A 25,892-nucleotide genomic window follows, 5' to 3' on the forward strand; every position below is an offset into this window, starting at 1 on the left:
GCATTTCTTCTCAGTTCACCATGGACAAAGCTGCAATGAGACTAACTTTGTTCGGCCTTCTGTTTACTTGTGTCAACTTGGCTGCTACAAACAAGGTAAACCAACAGGTTACAAAGTGCATTTGGGGGAAATAGCCTTCATTATTTCTCAGTTTTCTTGACTTTACAAGCTGTTATTCTCAAAATAGTTAATTGAGAGAGAGGTATGCAAAAAATGGAACAAAACTAAATAAGTACACCCTTGAGCTCTATTCAGACGGTAATTGTTTCTCATTCGGACGTCTGTAAAAAATAAATGTATATTACACCTCAGTGATTGTGCATTCGATTCGGATGGCGATTTATTAACCCCTCATTTACCCCTCATTTACACTGCACACGTCTGCGGTGCATTACGTCTGCGACAAGGTTTTATTCATAAACAGTATATAAGGTTTAATTCCGTCATCCACGCGGTGCCAACTCACACCAGGAGCATTTCAGAAGCGGAGCAGCCGTAATGCACTGCAGACGTGTGCAGTGTAAATGAGGGGTAAACGGTGGAGGAGCGAGCTTGTACCATTCTAGTCAATGCCCTTCTTTCTGGGACAACATCTGCATGCACAACACAGTCTTTCTGCTGCTGATGTGGCTGCCATTCCTGAGATAAGAGTGCTTGTCAGTGTTTAAGTGGACATATTACATCAATATATTTTATTTATAACAAAATTATGAGTTGTCATGACCAAATTCCAATTTTTTTAAATTAAAAATATCCATAAATTATGTGAAAAACTCAACCCTGTCACAAGTTTTCAACCCTGAAACAATGAGAAATATACAGATGTGACAGGGTTGAGTGTGATGGGGTTGAGATTTTTTTTGCACAAAATGGCCACTGCTCCTGGAGTAGACAATATATGGCAGCAATGAAATAAGTACATTGTATATACTTGGATTAAATAAATAAAAAAATGTTCCATCTTAATTTGTATGTGATGGGGTTGAGTTAAGCTTGACAGTACCCTCCCTTGACTATACTGGGCCTCAAAAATCTTAAAAAGTATAAAAAAGTATGATACTACTATCTTATGCAACACTGTTAAAAAGACCTGAATGATGTCATTTTATGGGAAGAGAATAGTTGGCGTGACAACTGCACATTTTATTAAATATTTTCTAAGTAAAAATTCAGTGAAGTACCTCAGGGACATGTGCAATAGAAATAAGATATTATTTTATGATAAAAAATATTTTATTTTTTTTATTATTAATTATAATGGACGTAGCAAAGTATTGTGAATAGCTTTTAATATTTCATTTTGGAGAACCAACACTTTAAAAAGTCTGGGGGACTATTAAATATTTCCGAATCCCTGGAATGACCCTTCTAAGGACGGCTAGTGCCAATACCCTTTTTTATTTGGTTAAAGAGAGTGTTTTTGCTGTATTAACAAACTTATCAATCTATCCTATAAACCTGGCACAAGAGCACTGATACTTGTTCACTTTAATACAGAAAATAGATATTTACAGCTTCCACATTAGCTCTACGATCACCAGCCGCTATGCTACCACGGTCATCACAAGCCGTGTGAAAAACCTGTTGAAAGATTCTCAAGAAGTCAAATTTGAGGTCAAGATACCCAAGAATGCATTCATCAGCCGGTTTAGAATGTAAGTAGCCTAAATACACAATATTCAAGCTATAGTAAAACTTTCTCTAACACTTATACTATTCACAAATGAACAGCCAGACTTACTTAATGTAAATTAAACCATTAACAATTTAGTGCATTTATTTTAGCTATTACCTTTTGTCTAAGTTCCTGATTTTCATTGCTGATTACTGTCCTTTTCGCATTAGGACCATAGAGGGGAAGACATATGATGGAGTTGTGATGGATAAAGAGGAAGCTCAGCGGGAGTACAGTGGAGCAGTATCTCGAGGAAAACGTGCTGGACTGACCAGGTACTTGGTATTTTAAAAAGAAGATTATTGCTGTAGCTCAAATGGTAGAGCATGGCACTAGCAATGACAAGGTCATGATTCCCAAGGAATGCATGGACTGATTAAAACAACATAGGCTATAGACCTACCTTCATTGCAATGTAAGTTACTTTGGATAAGAGCATCTGCCAAATGCATATGGAAAATATAAATTATTTCATTAATTTCTTTAGCATTAAATAAGATTAAATGTACAGTATGGAATTTTTCTCCACTAGGGGTCGCTAACCTCTTTACAATAACAAAGGCGTAGTTTGATGACGCAACACATGCTAAGAATTATGGATCTTGTCGTCAACGTCAAGCCGGCCGATCTAATAATGTTTATGGTTGACTGAATACATCGATGCTTTTATCATGACTGTGATATGAAGCAGTTCGGGATTGCTAAGAGACAGCTCTCAGCTCCACACGCGACGCGAGTCCTGCGGATATAAAGGAATATGGACATTTCATTCTACCGAACTACACGCGAGTGCAGAATTACAACTCACAGGTCAGTTTATTAGACAAATTAAACTTGTGAGGTAACGCAGCGTTGTTTCACCTGGTCTAACGTTACACTAGCACACTAAACTGCATTTGAATGTGTTGAAAAGTATGTGTTAGTTTGTCTGTATGAGACTAACTTAGCAGTAAGCTAGATCAACATTAGAATAACATACAGATCATATTCTAACATTTTATCATTGTTGAACTAACGTTATATAACATTGATTAGTTTTATGTAAATGTGCTCACCTGTTTAATAAGTACATGTAGGAGCGGTCGAAGTCTCGGACGTGGAGCTATTGTTTATATAACGTTACTGAGCTCTCGGCATCTCGAAAACACCACGCTGATATTGATTCTCGTTTTAGTTCTCCTTTTTTATCCAAAGTCTGCTTGCCATGGTCCATAATGATTGAACGAAACAACAACAGCGTGCAAATAGACATTGCGAACTCCACAGTTGTCTGCGTCTGTCGCTTTGGTTAAACAGAGGGCTCTGCTCATAGCTCTGGTTACCATGGCAGTACAAGCGGAAACCAGGGACAACGTGGATATGACGCCATTGACTGCGACAAACCGGAAATAAAGAAACGTCCCGTGTCTAAAAATTAAATTAAAATTTCTCCTGGTTTGAAAGTTGTTGGAAACAGTCGGGATAATATAAGTACACAACTAAAAAAAATATATAACATAGATATAGTGATTTTTGCTAATTTTAAAGCAAAAAAGTTACATATTGTGCCTTTAAATTTAGATCAATAAAATGTATTTATTTTTGGATTATTAAATATTCTATTTCAGTGTTGGGCAGTAGCGTCGCTACAAGTAGTGACGTTACTAACTACATTTCTCAATAGCGTGGTGGTAGCGTCGCTGTTTTCTGAATCAAATAGCTTTTCAGTAGCGAAACTCTTTTGTTGATCAAGTAGTGCGGTAGCGTCCACACAAGCTGAAGCTACATTTTCTGAAGCACATCTCAAGGCATCATGCCTCAGACTAAAAGGCTTCAGTCATTGGACAAAACGGCATCGCGCTGAAAAGCTTCAGGTCTCAGAAAAAACAATGTCAGGAGTCAGGTCTCGTACAATTAGGCATCAGATGAAACAGCCTCAGACAAAAAGGCATCAGACATAAAGGCATCGGACGAAACGGACTCAGACTAAAAGGCATCGGCGAAAACGGACTCAGATGGAGTTTGGCATTTCTAAAGTCTCTAAGGTTGATTAAAAACAAGAAAAGTTACAGATTCTTGAAATATTATGATGATATTTTTGACAATACCACTGATGCATGTTTCCTCTGTCTATTTTTATTTAATTTATTTATTTATTTATTTATTTTATATGTGAAGCTTTACATATACTTGATATAATTTAATTCCTGTAGATGTTCTATGTCCTTTATATCCGCTTGTTATCTGATACATATTCAATAAAAGAAAAAAAAGAAAAAGAAAAAAAGAACGCTTTACTTCATGATAGTTTGCCAACATACAAGCTAGCTAGTTGAAATCTGTCATCTAACTTTTTAAACGTGCAAATAAAACTCGTGAAATGCATGTTCTCTTCTGCACAGCATAATTAGTGTAACATTTAATTAAAGCATATATATATATGGTAACGGTTAGGCCTACTGATGTTCAGTGATTTTAAAAGTAGCCTCAATTAGGCCTGCATGAAGTTGGAAATTATTTGCTGTTGCAAAGATTCGTTTATGAATGCACTTTTAAGAAAGTTGTGGAAATAAAATAATATTTACATTTCATCAGATGTTATTGAAACTCATCATTGCCTGGAACACACAAAAGATGGCATTCACTGCAGAGGCGTGTGTGGGTTAGGGCAGGCGGACGGGATTTTGGGGAAAGGGGGGCTCGGCTGGCTCACATTCGGGAGGCTCACATTCACCCAATTTGAAAACCCCTGCTATGGGATTTTGGCCAGACGACTGGCGAGCGTATACACGTTAGTTCACCTCTCAGTTTGCTTAGCGATCGCCAAAATAAGCACAAATCACACCTCATACAAGGGCATTCACACCGCGAGAAGGAGCAGCGCGTGAGGGTCAAGCTGGAGCGTCTTGTGAGCAGAAGCGGAGGGTTTCGGCGCCGAGTGACTCGAGTCTATTTTTCATTCACCACGCTCAATTATAGTGAAAGCACACTTTTGATGGACAAAATAAATATGATTTCACACTAAAAGTACCTAAAATGCACATAATTTGTTTGCATGTATAGTGTGTTTTAACAAGAACTGGAGTAGGCTATGTCAGAAATCAGAAAGACTCAAAAATATTTATAGAAAATGTACCCATTTAAACTTGTTTTTATTAATCAGTTTTATATATATAAAATAAATATTTGAGTGTGCTGTAAAGTGGTTAAAATAATGTAATCGGAATCGGCTAAAATCTGTATCGGTAGGTCAAACTCAATGACAAATCGGAATCGGACTAGAAAATTGTAATCGGTGCATCTCTATAATCTTTCTGATTGGCTGGTATCAAACACCATCACTTAATCTGATGGTCACCTAGATGTTTTATTTATTTATTTCTACATTTGCCATAGTATTGTCGATGGGTTCAATAACACATCCTGCAAAAGGGGGGCCTTGGCCAGAACCTATGGTATTTAGGAGGCCTTGTCGGTTTGAGAACCCCTGATTTAGAGGACATGTGTTTTTTTGTGTGTATTTTTTTTTTTTTTTTTTTTTTTTTTTTGCCATGTTGGTACTGTTTGGAGCAGGTCTTAATTATTTTGCTACTGTGGTTTGAGCTGAGTTGAGTTTTAAATTAACTTACAGTTAGTCCTGCAAATGTGCTCTAAATTGTGCATACCCAGGCAAACACATGTGCATATGTATACGTACATACAGATGAATACACACACACACACACACACACACACACACACTGACACCTGGTTTTGTTATTATGTGGTTCACATTTTTTGTTTTTGTTGCCAAATTGGTTTGGAACAGTTGTTGAATAAATAATTGAACTGAACAATTATGCTTGCCTATCTGTTTGACTTACATTTTTATTGATCACTGAGATAGCATTGATTTGGAATTTGGTTCAATATAAAAATGTAATTTTAAAAAATAGCTTAGATGTAGTGAACTACTTTTGCCATGTTCCTGTAGCTTAGCTTGCTACATTTTCCAGGGTGGTAACTTCAGTGTAGTGAAGCTTCCTTTAATGTAGCTCACTACATTTTCCAAGTAGCTTGCCCAACACTGTCTATTTCTATTTCAGTGCAGTTGGAAGGACTTTTGAAGACTTTAAAACTTCAGTGACGGTGGCTGCTTTTAGTAAAGTGACTTTTGAGTTGACTTACGAAGAACTGCTAAAGCGTCACCTTGGCAAATATGAGCTACTCATCAATGCCCAACCAATGCAGCCGGTGGCGGACTTCAAGGTAGAAGATGAAACAAATCAAGATTGTTATAATGAAGATTTGTAAATGAAGGGATTTTTATTCATCATAATGAAAAAGAAAGTGAAATGTAAAGTTTTATTTTGGTTAGATTGATGTACACATCCAAGAGAATCAAAGAATTTCCTTCATGGAGGTCAAGGGTGGTCTGAACACTAAAGAGCTGACCAATGCTGTCACAAGAGCAGACAAAGAGGTAAGAAATAAAAATGGAAAAGAAAATAAATGATAAAAAACGCAACTTCTTGCTTGAAAATGTTAAAATGATTAAATAAAATGTGAAAACTTCTGTCGTTTTGCAATCTTAGGCATGGGTGAAGTTCTACCCCACTCGTGACCAGCAAACAAAGTGTGATGACTCTAGTAAAAATGGTCTGAATGTTAGCCTGATCATTATGTATGATGTTGAGAGACTAAATCAAGGTGGAGATATGAAGGTATGTTTATACTTAGGCAATTAAATATTAACTCACGTGTTCAAGAGACGTTCATGATGACAACCGGAAAGTGTTCACACTGACAGCAATTTACAGTAGTAACATAACGACCTGAATCATTCATTTTTAGTAAGAAATCTCACGTAAGTGTCACTCACACTTGCCACCTGTCCTCTTTTTCAGGCATCAAATGGCTACTTTGTCCACTACTTTGCACCTACAGATATTCAGCGCATTCCCAAAAATGTGGTGTTTATCATTGACCAGAGTGGCTCTATGTGGGGCACAAAAATAGAGCAGGTGAATTTCTTTTTCAGTCATTTGTCCTTTTGTTTTTTACTTACTGAATTGTTGAATCCAAGAATAATACAGAAGAAATTATTATGTTTCATGTAGTTATGGCTACATAAATTGGAAGCATTATGTTTTAGACTCGTTTGGCAATGTTGAGGATTTTGAGTGACCTGGCAGAGGATGACCTCTTTGGATTGATCACATTCAGCGGTCAAATTCATACCTGGAAACCTGAACTTCTCAAAACTGAAGGAAATGTGGAAGAAGCGAAGACGTTCGTGAAGGGGATTACAACTGAAGGAAGTAAAGTGTTCACCATCAGCCAACAGAACAAAAGCATTTTAGAGAAAGAATAAATAAACGCAAAAGAAAATGATGGCCCAACTGACACCATTCAGAAAACATTTGATCTCCATGGTTTCAGTAGTCACATGGGCAAATCTTTGAGTATAAAATGACTAAAATATATCTAAAATACATTTCTTTCCTTTCAGCCACAGACATAAATGCTGCAGTACTAAAAGCTGTGGACATGATCAACAGCCTCAGAGTCCCACAAGAGGGATCCGCATCCATCCTGATCCTGCTGACTGACGGAGATCCCACTACAGGCACAAAATAACTGATTCACTCATTCATGCACTTGTATATTGATAGGTTAGGTTGGGGTTAAATACTCCAAATAGATACTCTACATACTGTAGGCTATTGCATATGAAGTCGGCAGAATTTTTTTTTGTATGCATACTATGATCCAGTACACTAAGGTTCCTGGAGTTTGCATTTAGTCAGCTTTTCTTCATCATCATGCCTAAAACCTTCTTCCTTTTTTTGTGAAAAGGTGAGACCGACCCAGTGAAGATTCAGCAAAATGTGAAAAAGGCCATTGGTGGAAAATTTCCTTTATACAGTTTGGGTTTTGAGGATGATGTCAACTTTGAGTTCCTGAAGAAGTTGTCATTGGAAAATAACGGTGTTGCTCACCGGATCTATGATAATTCTGATGCCGATCTACAACTGAAGGTCAGATATAAACAAAAAACTCTACTTGGGTTTGAGTCCAGCTTGGGTCATTTCTCAATGTGCCATTTGCTGTTGCCAGTGCTAAACATACACTTAACTTAAATTGTATAAATACAAGGATATATACAGAAACAATTTTATTCTGGTAGGATTTCTACAAGGGAGTGGCCACTCCACTCTTGACTGATGTCCACCTTAGCTACACAGGGGTGGACAAATTAACCCAAACAACTTTCAAGCAGTACTACAACGGTTCTGAGATTGTGGTGGCTGGTCATATCATTGATAACTGTTTGGAAAGTTTCACCACTGAGGTCACTGCATTATCGGTAAGATAACCACTACCCGTCTTAAGACCCAGGGTTTTTTATTGTTATTTACTACTTTTATTAGTCTGTATTGTATTCTACTGTATCTATGATGTGTATGTGCTGTTATGTTGTTATATTCTGTGATGCTAATTGGATTCTTTATTGTTTTAGTTTTTTTATTCTCTTTTATATTACTGTTATCTATGCATGTAAGGTGACCTTGGGTGTAATGAAAGGCGCTGTAGATAAAATGCATTATTATTATTATTATTATTATTATTACCCTTTACAGCAGGGATGAGCAACGTCGTTCCTGGAGTACCTCTGTCCTGCAGAGTTCATCTCCAACCCTAATCAAACACACATGAACAAGCTAATCAATGTTTTCAGGATTACTAAGGCTGCGTTTACACTGGCACAAAAAATTAGATTTTTTACTCGCTTCTGACACTGATCGGAATTTGCTGCACATATGTAAACACAAAAATCTGCACAAAATCTGATTTTTTTTTTTCATACAATCTGAGCCACTTCCAAATTCGCTTATAAATGAGATAGATATCCGATATCTGGACATCCGACCTACGTCTAAACGCGTATATCCGATTCCTCTTTGAATTCCAAACCACAACAAGGTGAGGGCAACACGTTTTCCTACAAAGATTGCTTTTTAATGTTGTATTATGAAGCAGATGAAAAAGCTTCACTATAGGCTTTCTCTCTCTCTCTCTCTCTCTCTCTCTATGGGTCTCGTTAATTCATTACAAAAACTTAAATCTTACAGCGCTACTTTATTTCACTTTAGAATTCTAGATCTAACGAGCTGCAGACAAAATAACAAATGGAAATTACTTTTATTTTGCTGTATCGTTTTTCGTGCTGCAAAACATCCCTGACAGCTGTTATCTTGTCCATGTTGGCAAATAATCATGGCCACCTGATATTAATTATTGTCACTTTGAACGCAAATCTAACTTACAGACCAGCATTTTAAAGGAATAGTTTGTCCACAAATTCTGTAATTATTTACTCATGCTGGTGTCTTTTCAACTCGTTAGCTATTATAATATGATAATAAAATTGAATATTGTTATTCACTTATAATCATGAGGAGAATATTCTTGAAAAAATCTCCTTTTGTGTTCAATGGAAAAAACACCAGAATACAGGTTTGGAATGTGACTAAATAATGACACGCATTGTCATTTTTGTGTGAACCTTATTAACTTTAAACTTCTAGAAGTGTTCAACACTATCAGGGTACTTCAAATCCAGCCCTGGAGGGCCACTGTCCTGCAGAGTTTAGTTCAGACCCTGATCAAACTCACCTATCTGCAATTTTGTAGTATCTCTGAAGACCTTGATTATCTTGTTCAGGTGTGTTTGATTAGGGTTGGAACTAAACTCTAAAGGACAGATCCTAGACCGGATTTTGGGAACCCTGCACTAGACCATCAACATTTAAACTTCTGACCTTTATCTTCTATGTTCCAGAAAAGAACTAAAGTGGTATATCATATTAGTGTACCTATGGAGAAACTAAACAGTGACAGACCTGAAGAGAACATTATTGAAAGATTATGGGCCTTCCTTACAGTAAAGCAGCTACTGGAGAAAGAGTAAATATACATACTTCTCACTGATTCTACTGTAGGCCTATATGTATGAATCATAGTATTTCTGAATCTTCATTTGTGGATTTTTCTGTATGTCAGAGTGCTTCTAAATGGCCGGGAAAAAGACAATGCAAAGAAAGAAGCCCTTGAACTTTCTCTGAAGTACAGATTTGTCACACCGCTTACATCAATGGTGATCACCAAGCCCCAGTGCAAGAAAATCCAGATTGCCCACAAACCCAAAGAGGGAGAGAAACCAAATACAAGTCTGGGACGAATGGAACCAACACGAAAACCAGGTGAAAAGAAAATGTTTAAATTATGCCTTTTTGGACATACTTAATATATTTAAATTATACTAAACTAAGTGTGTATAAAATGTATTATTTAACAACATTAAGTAAATGAAGTGGTCATTTAATCATCTTAAATGAAGTCTTTTAAAATATACTTTCATATTTCTTAAACTACAGTTAGAATATATTTGAAGCTTTATTTTAATGTGCTTCAAGAACATTTAAATGTATTAGCATTACACTACTAGTTTATTATAAAGCTGTTTTTTTTCAGTATTCAAAATAGTATTTTAAAAGTGCAAAAATAATTAAATATGAATGTTAAGAGTAGGCTTACATTTATTTATTTATTTATTGGACAAGTCATACATAAATGTTTATTCATTCATTCATTCATTCATAACATGCATGAACGAAAAAAAAGGAATAGGAAGAAGAAAATCTTGTGGTACATGTCGCTTATTTGTGCACATATAAAATAAAAAATAAAATAAAAAACAGCTGCTTTATGAATGGATCAACCCCAATCCTCACCCCAAACACCAAACATTTTCAATAATACCTATCTTTACACTTAATCATCATCATTTTAAGCATGTTAGTCATCATTTTTCTTGTAACATTCCTGTATTTTTTCCTTATACAATTTCTTAAATTTACAAACACTTTTGCAACACTTCAGTTCATAGTCCAAGGTGTTCCACAGTTTAACTCCATAAATAGACACACACATCTGTTTTTGTGTACGTGCGAAAAGAGTTTTAAAATGAGTTTTAAAAGAGTTTTAAAACATACACTTTGAAATCAAAAAACTTTAATATACCCTCTTGTTGTGACATTGCATAATAAATACCTAGAGTACATTGAAATAGTACAGAAGCATATATAATCTCTTGACCAAAATACATTATAATAAATAAATATCAGTGATATTTTTTATAACATTTTAGTTATACCCATACTACTGAAAAGTAGCTATGAATGTTACATCACTGAATAAATAAGCATTACAATGCAATTTTCTGAAAAAAGCTATACGTTTTACTGAAAAACAAAATGCAGAAGTGAATAACTTAAGCCTGCAAATGGCTGAACTAAAGAAACAGAAGAGTTTAAATGTCAGACCTTCATCTTCAAGTGGATGGTAAGGTGGATGATCTTCATCTTCAAGTGGTGTCCTAAAGGCACTGTCCCACCGTCTTGGGCCCGTCATTGCTGCTCGCAGCTACATTTATATATGTATATATGTATATGTGTGTTTGTGTGTATATATATATATACACACAAACACACACATATATATGTGTTTATAGTTTGACAAAAGCACAATGTTGTGTTTTATTGCGATTGTGCACAAATATAAGTAAACACTTTGCAGTTTGAATGATGTCCTGTATGAACAAAATGGAGTATGTTTTTGTCTCCATTGTTTGATTGCGCCTGACCTTAGAGCAATGAAAAAAATTTAATTAAAAAAAATTACTAGGGAATCATTAAACCGAGAGAATTATTCTGATTTTATGATACACTCAAAATATTCCACAACAAATCCTTTAAATTTACAGTAATTCATGCAAGCGTGTTTGATATGGACCAAGTTTTCGGACCCCGTACAAGGAGGCGCTGTTGAGCCCCCCTGCCACGCCTGGGTACCAGCTTCAGCCCGGCCCTGCCTCACGGACTAATAGCAGCCCTGTCCACCTAGGAAAAAATAAACAGCTATTTATTTATGCAAACTGCAAATAAAACTTACCAGAACGTCTGAGGGCAGTAGCTTCATCTTTTCGCATCTGCTTCAACTTAGACTTGAAAAGCTTGGCTCTGATTGGTCAAATTGAATGTAGCTGCACTGAAAAAGACATGCTGTTACACTTTGTGTCAAAAATACGACTGGCACAGCACAGACAAGTAACGTTAATACAAATGTATTATAAATGTATTATAAACATACTACTTGAATTACAAATATATATTTTTAATACATTTAATACTAAATCTTTTTCAATTAGTAAGATAAAATAAAGAAAAAGAGCTGTTAGATATGTATTTGTTTTATCAGAATAATCTTCGATATATTGCTGAGCATTGTTTCTCCAAAGCAGCAAAACGAAAGTCAAAGTCCAGTTATGGAAGTTCTTCAGGGTTATTTCCTTTCCAACCCTGTTCATGAAAACAGTCTTTTAAAAAACACACACACACACACACAAACAAACAGCATAAAATGCATAAAGATACTAAAACAATATGACCATTACTTATTCTGTGAAAATTGTGACTTTATGTAATATACATTTATTTGCCACACAATTTATCACTTGCTGTGCTGTTCAAAAGTTTTGGGTCAATAAGATTTTTTAAAATTCTTTAGGGATGTGTGAAATTGAGCACACTTAAGACTTTATTACTGTAAATTCATAATAAAATCCTAAAAAAAACACTTTTATCATTTTGTTTCCACAAAAATATTAAGCAGCACAACTGTTTCCAACATTGATAATATGTTTCTTGAGCAGCAAATCAGCATATTATGATTTCTTGAGGATCATGTGACACTGAATACTGGAGTAATGATGCTGAAAATTCAGCTTTGCCTTCACAGTAACTTTATTTTTAATTGTAATGATATTTCACAATATTGCTCTTTTTACTGTATTTTTGATCAAATAATTGCAGCTTGAGTATAACTATAAAATACTTCTTTCAAAAACATTTGAAAATCTTACAGCCCGGGTCGGTGCTGCTGGTCTTGTCGGTCCTGTCGGCAATGGAAAGAGGGCGCAAGGAGGTATTGTGTAAAACTTCCCTTTTTATTACCATTAGGAAAGTAACTAATTACAAATACTTTGATTACAGTACTTGAGTAGATTTTTCATTTTTTTTTTTCTACTTTTTAATTAAATTGTGGTATACTTTTACTTGAGTAAAACTATTTTATTCATTAATATTTTATGATATGTAGAGGACACCATGACATGTTAATAAGAAAATTAAACTAACTATAACTAACCAAAACAATGTTTTTCATATTAAATATTTCTATTCAGTATACAAGTCCATTTTTAGGTTCCAGGCTATTTTTTTTATCTTGAGAATAATGTTGGAAAAAGATGTTTAGAAAATGTTTATATTTTGCTATTTTGTATGCATACTAGTGTGATTTTTTTCTTCTTCTTTTTTTCATGATCATATTTCCTTATTTCCTTTCATGATCTAATTTCCATGGCAAAATTTTACTCGCATTTTGACAGGAGCCCAAAGAATACCTGTGGCATCCCCTCCTCCATGTACGTAGGTCTTATTTATGTTTTTTTTTCATTTTCAATTTTTATCTTGTATAGTGCGTATACTTTTCATCAAACATCATATTTCGTTATTTTCATTTCATACTTAATATATTTAAATTATACTACACTTAAGTGCGTATAAAATGTATTATTTGGAAACAACATTAAGTAAATTAAGTGTTTTTCAAGATAAACTTAAGATAAATTAAGCTATTTACAATTTTTAAATTGTGTTAAAATGGAACCACTATAAGTACATTTAGTGCAATTTAAGTGTTTCTTTACAGTTCATTTAAAATATACTTTCATATAATCTACAGTTTCCTTAAACTACAGTTAAAATATATTTGAAGCTGATTCAAAAATCTCTATAACAGAGGTGATACGACATTAAAACATACTTAATACTCTCTTCTTAGCTTGTCTCTGCACTCGGATTTCAGTTTTTCTTCTATAGCAGCTGATCTGAAAAACAAATTTTTGTAATATTTCACAAACAGATATTTGAGGCATTAATACTCATTTATAGCATTAATTTATTCTTTTTACCCATCTGTAATAATATATATATAAGAAAATAAACAAAAAGGCAATAAGGTTGTCAAGCTTGAACAAATATAAACAAATCAACACACACTACCATAATTGGCTGGTCAGCTCAAGACAAAGTAATTTTATGGTCATAACATGTTTTTCCCCCAACTTTTCAAAGATCATTGACATCATAACAATGAAGCCAAATTGTTCAGGAAATGAAAAATAAATACACCTTCATTTAGCAAATAAAAAGAATGTTAATGTAATGTTGTACATGTTATAATGACTAATAATTGTTTTCTGCTGATGCACAAAACATGGACAATGTTTTATAGTTGCTTAAGACAGACAAATGTTTCCACATAGATTTTAAACAGATTTATCAAAGTCTTTAGACTTTGACTATATACATAGTGCTGTTACCTGTTCCCCTAGTGACTACCTAGTGCTGTTACCTGTTCACCTTGTGACTATATACCTAGTGCTGTTACCTGTTCACCTTGTGAAGTTGCAAGATATCTAGCTAGTGTCAGCATCATGTTTCAGCAGTTAACATCAGTATTCCACGTGTTAGCCATATTACATAGCAGCCCTATCCACCTAGGAAAAAAATAAACAGTGAGCTATTTATTTATGCAAACTGCAAATAAAACTTACCAGAACTTCTGAGGGCAGTAGCTTCATCTCTTCGCATCTGCTTCAACTTAGACTTGAAAAGCTTGGCTCTGATTGGTCAAATTGAATGGCTGCACTGAAAAAGACATGCTGTTACACTTTGTGTCAAAAATACAACTGGCACAGCACAGACAAGTAACGTTAATATAAATGTATTATAAAATGTATTATACATTTTTTTTAAACATACTACTTGAATTTCAAATATATTTTTTTGATATATATATATATTTTAATATAGCTACTGTCAGCTACTGTTCGGACGCTCTTGCTTACTGCTCCGCGCTTTGCTCTATCGCTTTTATATTTTATCTTCTATATTTTTATATTTTATCTCCTTTTATCACCTAATTTTAACTTCAGCAAACAGCACAGTGCTCAAACGACAAAGTTTGGATTACTACAAAAACGCAGAATTCTTTTACCCGACCAGCTTACATTCCGGGGAAAGGAAAACACAACTGCCCACATTCATACGGATAAGAGAGAAAATGCCTCTTCTGGTTCAAGAATCTACTTGCTGCACTAACTGCCACAGACTTTTACAAAGGATTGCAGTTCTTGAAACAAAGTTACTTACGGGACCACCAAACCAGACGGAGCACACAACAGAGCCCTCAGCATATAGCCGGTGAGTCCCATGAAACTAGTGCTCCTCGACAGGTAGTGAAACAAGCCGATCGACTTACAAATCGATGGCACAAACAGGGAGCGAGACCCAAAGGCACTCGAGACATCAGATTGTCACGAGCATCACATATTGCCGCAGTAGCATCCTCTACCCCAGATACAGCTCTGACAAGGATTGCAAACACTGGTCTCCTACCACCGCCTATACATCTTGAGAACAGATTTGAATACTAATGAATGTAAATGAGGAATCCCCAAACGTGATGAATGTGATCGAACACAGACTGAATGGGCCAGTAGCTAACACTGATGCTAACTGGTGATCAAGGTTGAGCAGACAGCGGCACTCAGCTCAGAGCACTGCCGAGCCCAGGACTCTGATAGTGGGGGACTCCATAATCAGAAACATTAGCAGCAGGAATACAACTACGTGCTGCCTTCCACAAGCAACAACTTCTGATATAAACAGGGAACTTCAGAACATTCTGATGAAACATAAGACTGCAAATCGACTCATCATTCATGTGGGGAAGAATGATATTCATAAAGAGCAGTCAGAACTCCTTAAGAAGGATTTCAATGAACTTTTTGAAACACTTAAAAGACTGAAAGGTCAAACATTCATCAGTGGACCACTTCCAGCAAGAGGAACAAACAGGTTTTCACGGTTGCTTGGGCTTAATACATGGCTGCAAAAAACCTGCAATATAAAAGGAGTGAACTTTATTGACAACTTCAATCTTTTCTGGAGTCAGAGACAACTGTTTCATCAGGATGGCCACCACCCAAACAAACTTGGTTCAAGAGTGCTAAAAGAACAATATCTACTTCTCCCTCAATCATCCTTCTGCGGTGTGTGCCAATCCACTCAATCTGAACGGCACACACACACACCTGGACACAGTATGAATGACCACAGGACTTCACTTCAGCAGCAAAATGGACATGCGGTTGACATATCACACAAGGACAATGATAACACCACTCAGCCACAACAACCTAGCCTGGTTCTACCAGACTCTCGTACATTTCATTTGTACAGAGAGTCTGGCCTCTCTCCATTGACAAGCGTTAACTTCCTTGTAGGCGGGTATTCTGTTGAAGTTTAAAACTATTGGATCTGCCCAGAGTCACTCTGGATCTGCCATAACCAATCGCTAACCTTTGGTCGTGACGTAACCCTAAAATTCAAACTAACGCACGACATCAATGTAATCGTTCTCAGCCACTCCCTCTTTTCGCTGATTGGGCCGTCAAAAATTTGGCCGGAGAAAACCAAAGAATACACCACAATCCCAGACATAGTACTGAAGGGAAATAAAATTGAGCGGGAGTACACAGGAGGGCGGAGCCAGGCTAACAACAACCTCTGCTCACGGACACAATCTCAGCTGAGCCCTGCCCACAGAGCTTATCACAGACAGACAAATTAGAACTGCTCCAAGATTCTAGCCTGACGTGGTCATACTCAGATTCTAGTCAGAATGTGAGTCTGATACTGCTCCATTGGGCTGTGATTATGGGGCGTTTCAAACCAAACCAGGAAGGAAAATGCCTCTGCACTCAATTGGATAGACCTACAACCAATCATAGCAGCGGAGTAAGTGACGTATGTTTTTCATTCATGTTTCCGATCGACAAATGCCTTGATCGCGGTTCTCTGTTCCTCTTTTAAAATGAATGCGCTGTCGATATCTTGTATAACAGACGTGATGGCGGAATCTACACATAATGTTTTATAAACAAAGTTCGGAGGAGCACGTTCAAATAATCGATCCAATCAACTTGTCATGAAACAATTACCATGTCTACCCTATCAGCATGAAAGGAAGCATATATATTTATTCACTCTGTCAACTCACCTAACATTCCTTGACAGTTTTCAGCATCCCTCCACTCACTCTTGGCTTGTTCCTCCACAGCCAGGAATACGGGGGGAGTAGGCTACTTTGGGTTCGGGCCGAATACCGAGCCCGGAGCCCTCTCCTCGGACAGCACGCCAAATATACATTTATTCTATCTGACTTATTTGTAAGTGTGATCCATAGGTGTGAAGTCGTGAAATCTCAATTCTCCAGCGGCAATCTTCTTTGTTGTAAACAAATTCAACCCAAGCGCTCTTTGATGACGTAGTGATTAGCTACGTTACCGTTGCTCATCTGTCTATAAAGCCCTATCATCGTATAAAGCCCGCCCTGACAATTTGATTGGTCCGAACAATTTTTGTTCGGGCATAATAGCTCTTCAACGGATCAAGTCCAGACCGAACTTCCCGACCAAAAATTTTTGTGGGCGGGGCTAAGTTCGGCTGGCATCCAGGCTACCAAGATTCAGCACCCAAGGACGACTTCCTGGAAAACAGCCAGGGAAGCCAGGACAGCATATTACAGCCTCCGATAACACCAGAGCAGCAACAGCCCCTCTCACCAGACACTTTATCCCTCTCTCCAGCATCTCCACTTCTGTGCTTCTCACAGAAAATGGAAGAACTGGTGTATGCTGGAATCAAACTATCCCACTCTTTTGCTGCAAGCCCCCAGATATCAACCAAAAAACGGCAGGCACCGCAACCACCAAAGCCTGCGGGCCCAGCTTGCCCTCCCCCTCCTGTGAGAGCTCTTCGGCCTCTGCCACAACGCCAGGGCCCACACCCTCCTCCATCTGCTCGAGGTGAACCAAAAACAACTGGTACCAGCTCTCAGTTATATGTGTCGGGTCCCCGCTATGATAACAGTAACAAATGTTTACAGAACAAGCGGGAACCCAGTGTTCCTGTATCTTTCTCAACGACTTAATAAGCACAAACAACCTGGATTTTAGGGTGCTTTCACACCTGCCTCATTTAGTTCGGTTGAATCGCACTAGAGTTCGTTTTCCCCGTTGGTGCGGTTCGTTTGGGCAGGTGTGAATGCGGCAATCGCACTCGGGTGCGCACCAAAAACGGACCAAACAAGCGTACCGAGACCTCCTGGAAGAGGTGGTCTCGGTACGCTTTCAAACGAACTCTGGAGCGGTTCGTTTGTGGTGAGAACGTGATCCGACCTCGAACAGAACCAACTGCCAAAAAACTGCGCATTTTTGGACTAAGCCAGTTGCCGTAGTCAGCTGCGCTGTGCATTATAGGATGAGGAGAAATGTTTGTTGACAGTTTGCAGCTCGCGGACAAATTTGGAGTTTTGAGGAGGTGCGGAGCCCGATAGAAATTATTATTAACATTATTTTCGAGCCGCATCCTCGGTTCATTCTCAAATATTATTGTTTGTCTAAAGTGGTGTAGACAAACTAATAAAACATGACCAAGGATACAATCAGCCCACACAGGCGTGCGCAGAAATGCGTTCCGAGTGATGTGGATGTTGTCACGTGACTGCATTTTGGTTCGTTTTATCAACTCATAAACTGATTCGGACCAGAGCGATTAGTGTGGTGTGAAAAGGAACCAAAACGCCTTAAAAATGCTACAAAGTATAATTTTTCGCCCTTGGTCCGGACCAAATGAACCGAACTACAGATGTGAAAGCACCCTTATGCTTCTAAATGAAACCTGGCTAGAAGACAGCTGCAGTGCAACAATCCTAAATGAAACATCCCCTCCTAACTTTACTTTTATGAGTGTCTGCAGTGCTGTTAAGAGAGATGGGGGTCTAGCTGCTCTTTTTAAAGATATCTATCAATGTAAGCAAATATCATTAGGGAATTATCCGTCTTTCGAATATCTGGGTATTGTGTTAAAAGGTGCTCCACGCATTGTACTTATAATTATTTACAGGCCTCCAAAATACTCTCCAGCCTTTGCTGAGGACTTTACAGAACTGTTATCAACAATTACCTCAGAGTTTGACTGTTTTGCCATTGCTGGAGATTTTAACATTCACAGATAATGCAGAAACCAATATGGCAAAAGAAATCAAAACTGTTTTAAAAACTTTTGATCTGACTCAGCATGCATGGACCCAGACACAATCGTGGACACATTTAGATTTACTTATCAGTAAGGGTCTAAACATTTCATCGATTGTTATTAAGGATGTAGCACTGTTTGATCATTTCTGTATTTTCTTTGATATATTGATTTCTCCTGCCATTGAAGCTAGATATGTGTCTGTCAAGAAGAGATGCTTAAATGAGAACACTAGTGTACTATTTATGAAGGCTATATCCTTAACACCAAGCATATCTGCTGACTCTGTTGATTTTCTCCTTGATTCTTTTAACTCAAAAGTTAAAAGTGTAATTGATGATATTGCTCCTGTTAAAGTCAGGAAGAAGAGTGGCAGACAAAAAGCACCTTGGAGAAACTCAACAACAGTGCAAAATATGAAAAGACAATGCAGAAAAGTAGAGCGCATATGGCGGAAGACAAAACTTGTAGTCCATTATAACATCTACAAAGACAGCCTTCATGCTTTCAATATGGAACTAGGCAAATCTAGACAGACTTTCTTCTCAAATATTATAAACAGTAATTTAAACAACACACACACTCTTTTTGCTACTGTAGAGAGACTGACAAACCCCCCAAGCCAGATTCCCAGTGAAATGCTCTCAGAGAACAAGTGCAGTGAGATTGCTTCTTTCTTCTCTGAGAAAATCAATAATATCAGAAAGGTGATCAGCACATCCTTGAGTTGCTCTGGGGTCAGACAGATCAAACCACCTGAGAGAGTAGTTACTATGTCTGATTTCAAAGAAATGAATGGCAAAATTTTGGAAGAAACCGTACAGCACCTTAAAACATCATCCTGCACTCTTGACACACTTCCCACATCATTTTTCAAAAGTGTGTTAAACAGTTTAGAAGCAGATCTTCTAGAAGTGGTAAATGCCTCACTTCTCTCTGGGAGTTTTCCAAACTCCCTGAAAACTGCAGTTGTCAAGCCCCTCCTGAAAAAGAGCAATCTGGATAAGACCATATTAAGCAACTATAGGCCGATCTCAAATCTTCCTTTCATAGGCAAGATCATTGAAAAAGTTGTCTTCAATCAGCTGAACAAATTCTTATGCTCGAATGGATACTTTGACAATTTTCAATCTGGTTTCCGACCACATCACAGCACAGAGACAGCGCTCATAAAGATAATAAACGATATTCGCTTAAATACTGATTCAGGCAAATTATCAGTGCTGGTACTACTCGACCTCAGTGCTGCATTTGACACTGTTGATCACAACATACTTCTTGACAGGCTGGAAAACTGGGTGGGGCTTTCTGGGATAGTCCTAAAATGGTTCAGGTCATACTTAGATGGGAGAGGTTATTATGTGACCATAAGACCATAAGTCTGAGTGGACGTCCATGACTTGCGGAGTCCCTCAAGGCACGATTCTTGCGCCACTCCTGTTCAACCTGTATATGCTCCCAATGAGCCAAATAATGAGAAAGAACCAAATCTCTTACCACAGCTATGGAGACGACACACAGATCTACTTAGCCCTATCGCCTAACGATTACAGCCCCATTGACTCCCTGTGCCAATGCATTGATGAAGTCAACAGTTGGATGTGCCAAAACTTTCTTCAGTTAAACAAAGACAAAACTGAAGTCATTGTGTTTGGAAACAAAGATGAAGTTCTCAAGGTGAACGCATACCTTCACTCTAGGGGTCAAACAACTAAAAATCAAGTCAGGAATCTTGGAGTGACACTAGAGTCAGACCTTACTTTCAGTAGTCATGTCAAAGCAATAACTAAATCAGCATAATATCATCTGAAAAATATTGCAAGAATTAGATGCTTTGTTTCCAGACAAGACTTAGAGAAACTTGTGCATGCTTTCATCACCAGCAGGGTGGATTATTGTAATGGACTCCTCACGGGCCTTCCCAAAAAGACCATAAGACAGTTGCAGCTCATACAGAACGCTGCCGCCAGGATTCTGAGCAGAACCAGAAAATATGATCACCAGTCCTCAGGTCTTTACACTGGCTCCCAGTTAAATTTAGGATAGATTTTAAAGTATTATTACTGGTATATAAATCATTCAATGGCCTAGGACCTCAATACATTGCAGATATGCTCACTGAATATAAACCCAACAGATCACTCAGATCATTAGGATCATATCAGCTAGAAATACCAAGGGTTCACTCTAAGCATGGCGAGTCTGCTTTTAGCTATTACGCTGGAACCAGCTTCCAGAGGAGATCAGATGTGCTCCTACAGTAGTCACATTCAAATCCAGACTCAAAACACATCTGGTTAGCTATGCATTTACTGAATGAGCACTGTGCCACTGTTCGTCCGACTGTTTGTACTGTACAGTATTTTATTTTATTTTCTAAACTGTTTTAATTATTCTTATTTCTTTTTATTATTTTAATTTCTTCTATGTAAAGCACTTTGAATTGCAACTGTGTATGAAATGTGCTATATAAATAAACTTGCCTTGCCTTTAATACATTTAATACTACATATTTTTCAATTAGTAAGATAAAATAAAGAAAAAGACCTGTTAGGTATTTGTTTTTTATCAGAATAATCTTCGATATATTGCTGAGCATTGTTTCTCCATAGCAGCAAAACGAAAGTCAAAGTCCAGTTATGGAAGTTCTTCAGGGTTATTTCCTTTCCAACCCTGTTCATGAAAACAGTCTTTTAAAAAACACACACACACACACACAAACAGCATAAAATGCATAAAGACCTACTAAAACAATATGACCATTACTTATTCTGTGAAAATTGTGACTTTATGTAATATACATTTATTTGCCACACAATTTATCACTTGCTGTGCTGTTCAAAAGTTTGGGGTCAATAAGATTTTTTTTAATGCTTTAGGGATGTGTGAAATTGAGCACACTTAATACTTTATTACTGTAAATTCATAATAAAATCCTAAAAAACACTTTTATCATTTTGTTTCCACAAAAATATTAAGCAGCACAACTGTTTCCAACATTGATTATATGTTTCTTGAGCAGCAAATCAGCATATTATGATTTCTTGAGGATCATGTGACACTGAATACTGGAGTAATGATGCTGAAAATTCAGCTTTGCCTTCACAGGAATAAATTACATTTTAAAACTATATTAAACAGTAACTTTATTTTAAATTGTAATGATATTTCACAATATTGCTCTTTTTACTGTATTTTTGATCAAATAATTGCAGCTTGAGTATAATATAAAATACTTCTTTCAAAAACATTTGAAAATCTTACAGCCCGGGTCGGTGCTGCTGGTCTTGTCGGTCCTGTCGGCAATGGAAAGAGGGCGCAAGGAGGTATTGTGTAAAACTTCCCTTTTTATTACCATTAGGAAAGTAACTAATTACATATACTTTGATTACAGTACTTGAGTAGATTTTTCATTTTTTTCTACTTTCTTTCTTATTAAATTGTGGTACTTTTACTTGAGTAAAACGATTTTATTCATTAATATTTTATGATATGTAGAGGACACCATGACATGTTAATAAGAAAATTAAAACAAGACTCTATAACTAACCAAAACAATGTTTTTCATATGAAATATTTCTATTTTAGTATACAAGTCCATTTTTAGGTTCCAGGCTATTTTTTTTATCTTGAGAATAATGTTGGAAAAAGATGTTTAGAAAATGTTTATATTTTGCTATTTTGTATGCATACTAGTGTGATATTTTTTTCTTCTTTTTTTCATGATCATATTTCCTTATTTCCTTTCATGATCTAATTTCCATGGCAAGTTTTTACTCACATTTTGACAGGAGCCCAAAGAATACCTGTGGCATCCTCTCCTCCATGTATGTAGGTCTTATTATTATTTTTTTAATCTTAGTGCATATACTTTTCATCTAACATCATATTTCGTTATTTTCATTTCTTCTTTCTCTTTTGATACTTCAGTGAAGCGCATTAGGATTTTGAAATCTTCTGGTAATGCTAAGCCACTTTGTTATGATGTTTTTCTTCAGAAAGTCAGACTCCTACAAAATGACCTATCAGGTCAGATGTCCAACATGATCTAGTACAGTTTAGTTAAATGAATATTATTATTCCATTGCTTTTAATTTTTCATCTCTATTTAAGCACAATCTCACTGTGATGTTTTTCTATAATCTTCAGAGTTTTCTATGAATGGCCAACTTAAGTCTGGGAAAGGCTTCAGTCAGATTGCAGTTCATTACAAAACTAATCACCGTCTGCTGCTCAACACTAGTGAGATTACCTACTTTGATGGACAGGACACTGTGAAGTTTTCATGGGATCAAGACTACACCAACCATGAGAATGAACAGTAATATGCTTAAACTGTGTTGAATAAATCTTCAAGAATATTCTATATATTTTTTAACTAAAGTATATTGTGTTAAAAAATTTTTTTTTTTTTTTTTTTTTTTTTTCAGAATTTAACAATGTTGTTACAAAATATTTATTTATAGCGCCTTTTAACAGTTTTTTGGGATATTGAAGTAGAATGCATTCATCAGTTAAGGCCCAGTCACACCAAGAACGATAATGATTGCTATATTAGCTTCAACACCACATGCACTGTAACACTCTGTATTAGCACGCTGCAGTTTTGTCATGTGCCGTTTTTAATGATGTTTTATTATCAAATTTCGGGAGGAGCACATTCAAATAAACATAATTAACACGAGTGGAGAGCATTCAGTTTGAGGTTTAATAAGACGATAAGACAGTTTATCAGCATCCCTCCACTACCCCTTCTCCACACTTTTAGTTCTAACTATTCCTACCACGGGGGAGTTCTCTGGGTTCGGGCCAAATTCCGAGCTCGGAGCCCTCCCCCCGGACAACACCCCAAATACACATAAACCTGTGAACTAAATGCTGCTGAAGACGGTTCGTTATGGAATACCTGAATGGCCAAATCCAAAAAATTAAGGTTATTTGCTCTCAATAGTAAGTTCGTCGATGACCCTATGATTAGGGGCGCCCCCTTGGCGATGGGCCTGCCGTCTAACTTGGGAACTCGAATATTAATAATGCTGCCTCCACGTGCTATCAGAAATTTCCTAGTTCCCACTTCTGAAGTTGTGATTATACGAGCTTGTCGCATTCATGTGCTATGTTGTCGGGAAGAACAGGAATCATGGAGGACACCAGGTTTATTCTTGCCTATTTATTGGGAAAATCTTATTAAAGCCAAACTGATATTTAGCGTCCCATTCATTGGCAACTAAACATTCACTGCGCTATAGTCAGCTTGCGTGTATAAAATATACAGTAGACTTTAAATGATTATTCATATAAATGCATTACTTTAAATGACAATACAAGGTGATGTAGCTGTTGTGGAAAGAATAAAAGAATACCAGTGTGTAAAGAACAGCAGTCACTGCAGCAATCATTCTCCCCTCTGTCATGTTTAAAGTTTATGGCACGCCCAACTCGGGTCCTTGGGTATCCAGAGCTTCCCAGTGGTAAATATGACTTGAGAGGGCTTTCATGTCCAATTTTTAAAATGGGAAAATCGTATTTACAGTAATTCTGATAGCATGTGAAGGCAGCATAAAACGATCTCTTGAGTTTTCCAATATGATTTGAGAGGGCGTTCATGTCCAACTTCCGACTAGGAAACTCGTATTTACAATAATTCGGATAGCATGTGAAGGCAGCATAAATGCTCAAGCTCTTTAAAGCAGGTTAGATTCTGATTAGCTGGTAATGTTTTTATTGTTCATCATCTTGGAAAAAAAACTTTCTGAAATTGATTGCAATTTTATCATTCCTCTGTGTTGTTATCATGATAGTTGTGGACTTCCCTATTCTCATAGAATTAGAATGATTATTAAAACTTTACCATTATCGTTAACGTTATAGTCTTCGTTCTTTACTCTGTCAACAGTGTGTCTCTGATTCTACGAAGTAATCGAATGGACGTTACCATGGGAAACATGCGCTTTGTCATTCTTCTTCACAAAAAAGACGGTTTTCTGTGGCCTGCCATTTGGCAGCAGCCAAAAGATGTCGGTTGGACAGGAATTTTAGGTAAGAGTGTCACTAATCGACACTTAATCTTTACTTATGGCAAAGATGGTCTGTAAATGATGCTATGGTGGTTATTAAACCAACACGAGGAAATAATTACAATGTCTGTGGATAATTTTTAAAGGAGAAGCTGATGTTAAATATGAGGAGATTCCAGGATCACAAACACCAACTTTAAAGTTAAAGGGCAAGGAAGTGAAGACATCTTGGTAATCAAAAAACAAACATATAGCTGAACATCCATAAAACATCCATTATATTTTGGCATATGAATTTTACGAGTATTTTGTTAATTTCAGGGTGATGGTGAGGGACTACAGACGTCCTTCTGCTCCTGTTGTTGGATGTTGGCTCGTACCATTCGAGACTATTGCGCAGCGGAAGCTCTCTGACTTCACTGTCACTCAGTTGTAGAGTTCAGCAAAATTTACTTAACAATTTATATTATGTGTTATCATGCTGACCTCAATATGGAAATGGTTGAACAAAAAGCTATGTAATTGCCATCTTTGCCATCATTTCCCTCTGCTTTAGGGTGCTGGAATTACTCACCACTTCACGCTATTTCGCTATTTTTTGCACTATGTCTTTGAATGTTTATCAATATGATTTTCTTTGCCCACACATATGCAATTGTGCTTTAGCTGGCAAACCATGTCATGAAATAGCTATTAAAATTGCACACCAGAAACTGTATGTATACATATAGCAACCCTTTGATTGTGATTATTTCTGTCGGCCTAAAGTATGTATTTTTTGAGGTCATGTCTGATAATAAAATAAAAACAAAGCAGCAAAATTCTACAGAGTGTAAAGTATTTACAAATTAGATAATCTATTTTCTGAAAAGCATGTCTCAATATTGACTTTTGAGGGGTTCAAGGGACTCTGATTACAAATAAAGGGGGTGGCTCCTGAATCCGGTCAAT

The 25,892-nt window shown here is 36.7% G+C and overlaps 1 protein-coding gene across 2 annotated transcripts; it reads left to right on the forward strand.

Moving 5' to 3' along the window:
• On the forward strand, positions 1-25,780 carry itih3b.1 (inter-alpha-trypsin inhibitor heavy chain 3b, tandem duplicate 1). 2 transcript variants are annotated; one of them, XM_079857713.1, is made up of 22 exons: positions 1-95; positions 1,498-1,655; positions 1,846-1,950; positions 5,740-5,902; positions 6,012-6,116; positions 6,229-6,357; positions 6,541-6,657; positions 6,789-6,954; positions 7,146-7,262; positions 7,493-7,674; positions 7,824-8,003; positions 9,480-9,604; positions 9,701-9,900; positions 12,623-12,682; positions 13,146-13,181; positions 22,191-22,250; positions 22,716-22,751; positions 22,855-22,953; positions 23,074-23,245; positions 24,821-24,963; positions 25,088-25,172; positions 25,263-25,780. In XM_079857713.1, exons 1-22 carry the CDS (start codon positions 21-23, stop codon positions 25,375-25,377), a joined length of 2,628 nt encoding a protein of 875 aa, XP_079713839.1. In that variant the 5' UTR covers positions 1-20; the 3' UTR covers positions 25,378-25,780. The 2 variants fall into 2 exon arrangements, with proteins under 2 accessions (XP_079713839.1, XP_079713838.1); XM_079857712.1 differs by having other exon boundaries at positions 22,695-22,751; positions 25,263-25,766.
• Positions 25,781-25,892: the final 112 nt, after the last annotated feature.

This window comes from Squalius cephalus, assembly GCF_949319135.1.
Source record: "Squalius cephalus genome assembly, chromosome: 22".
NCBI lineage: Eukaryota > Metazoa > Chordata > Actinopteri > Cypriniformes > Leuciscidae > Squalius > Squalius cephalus.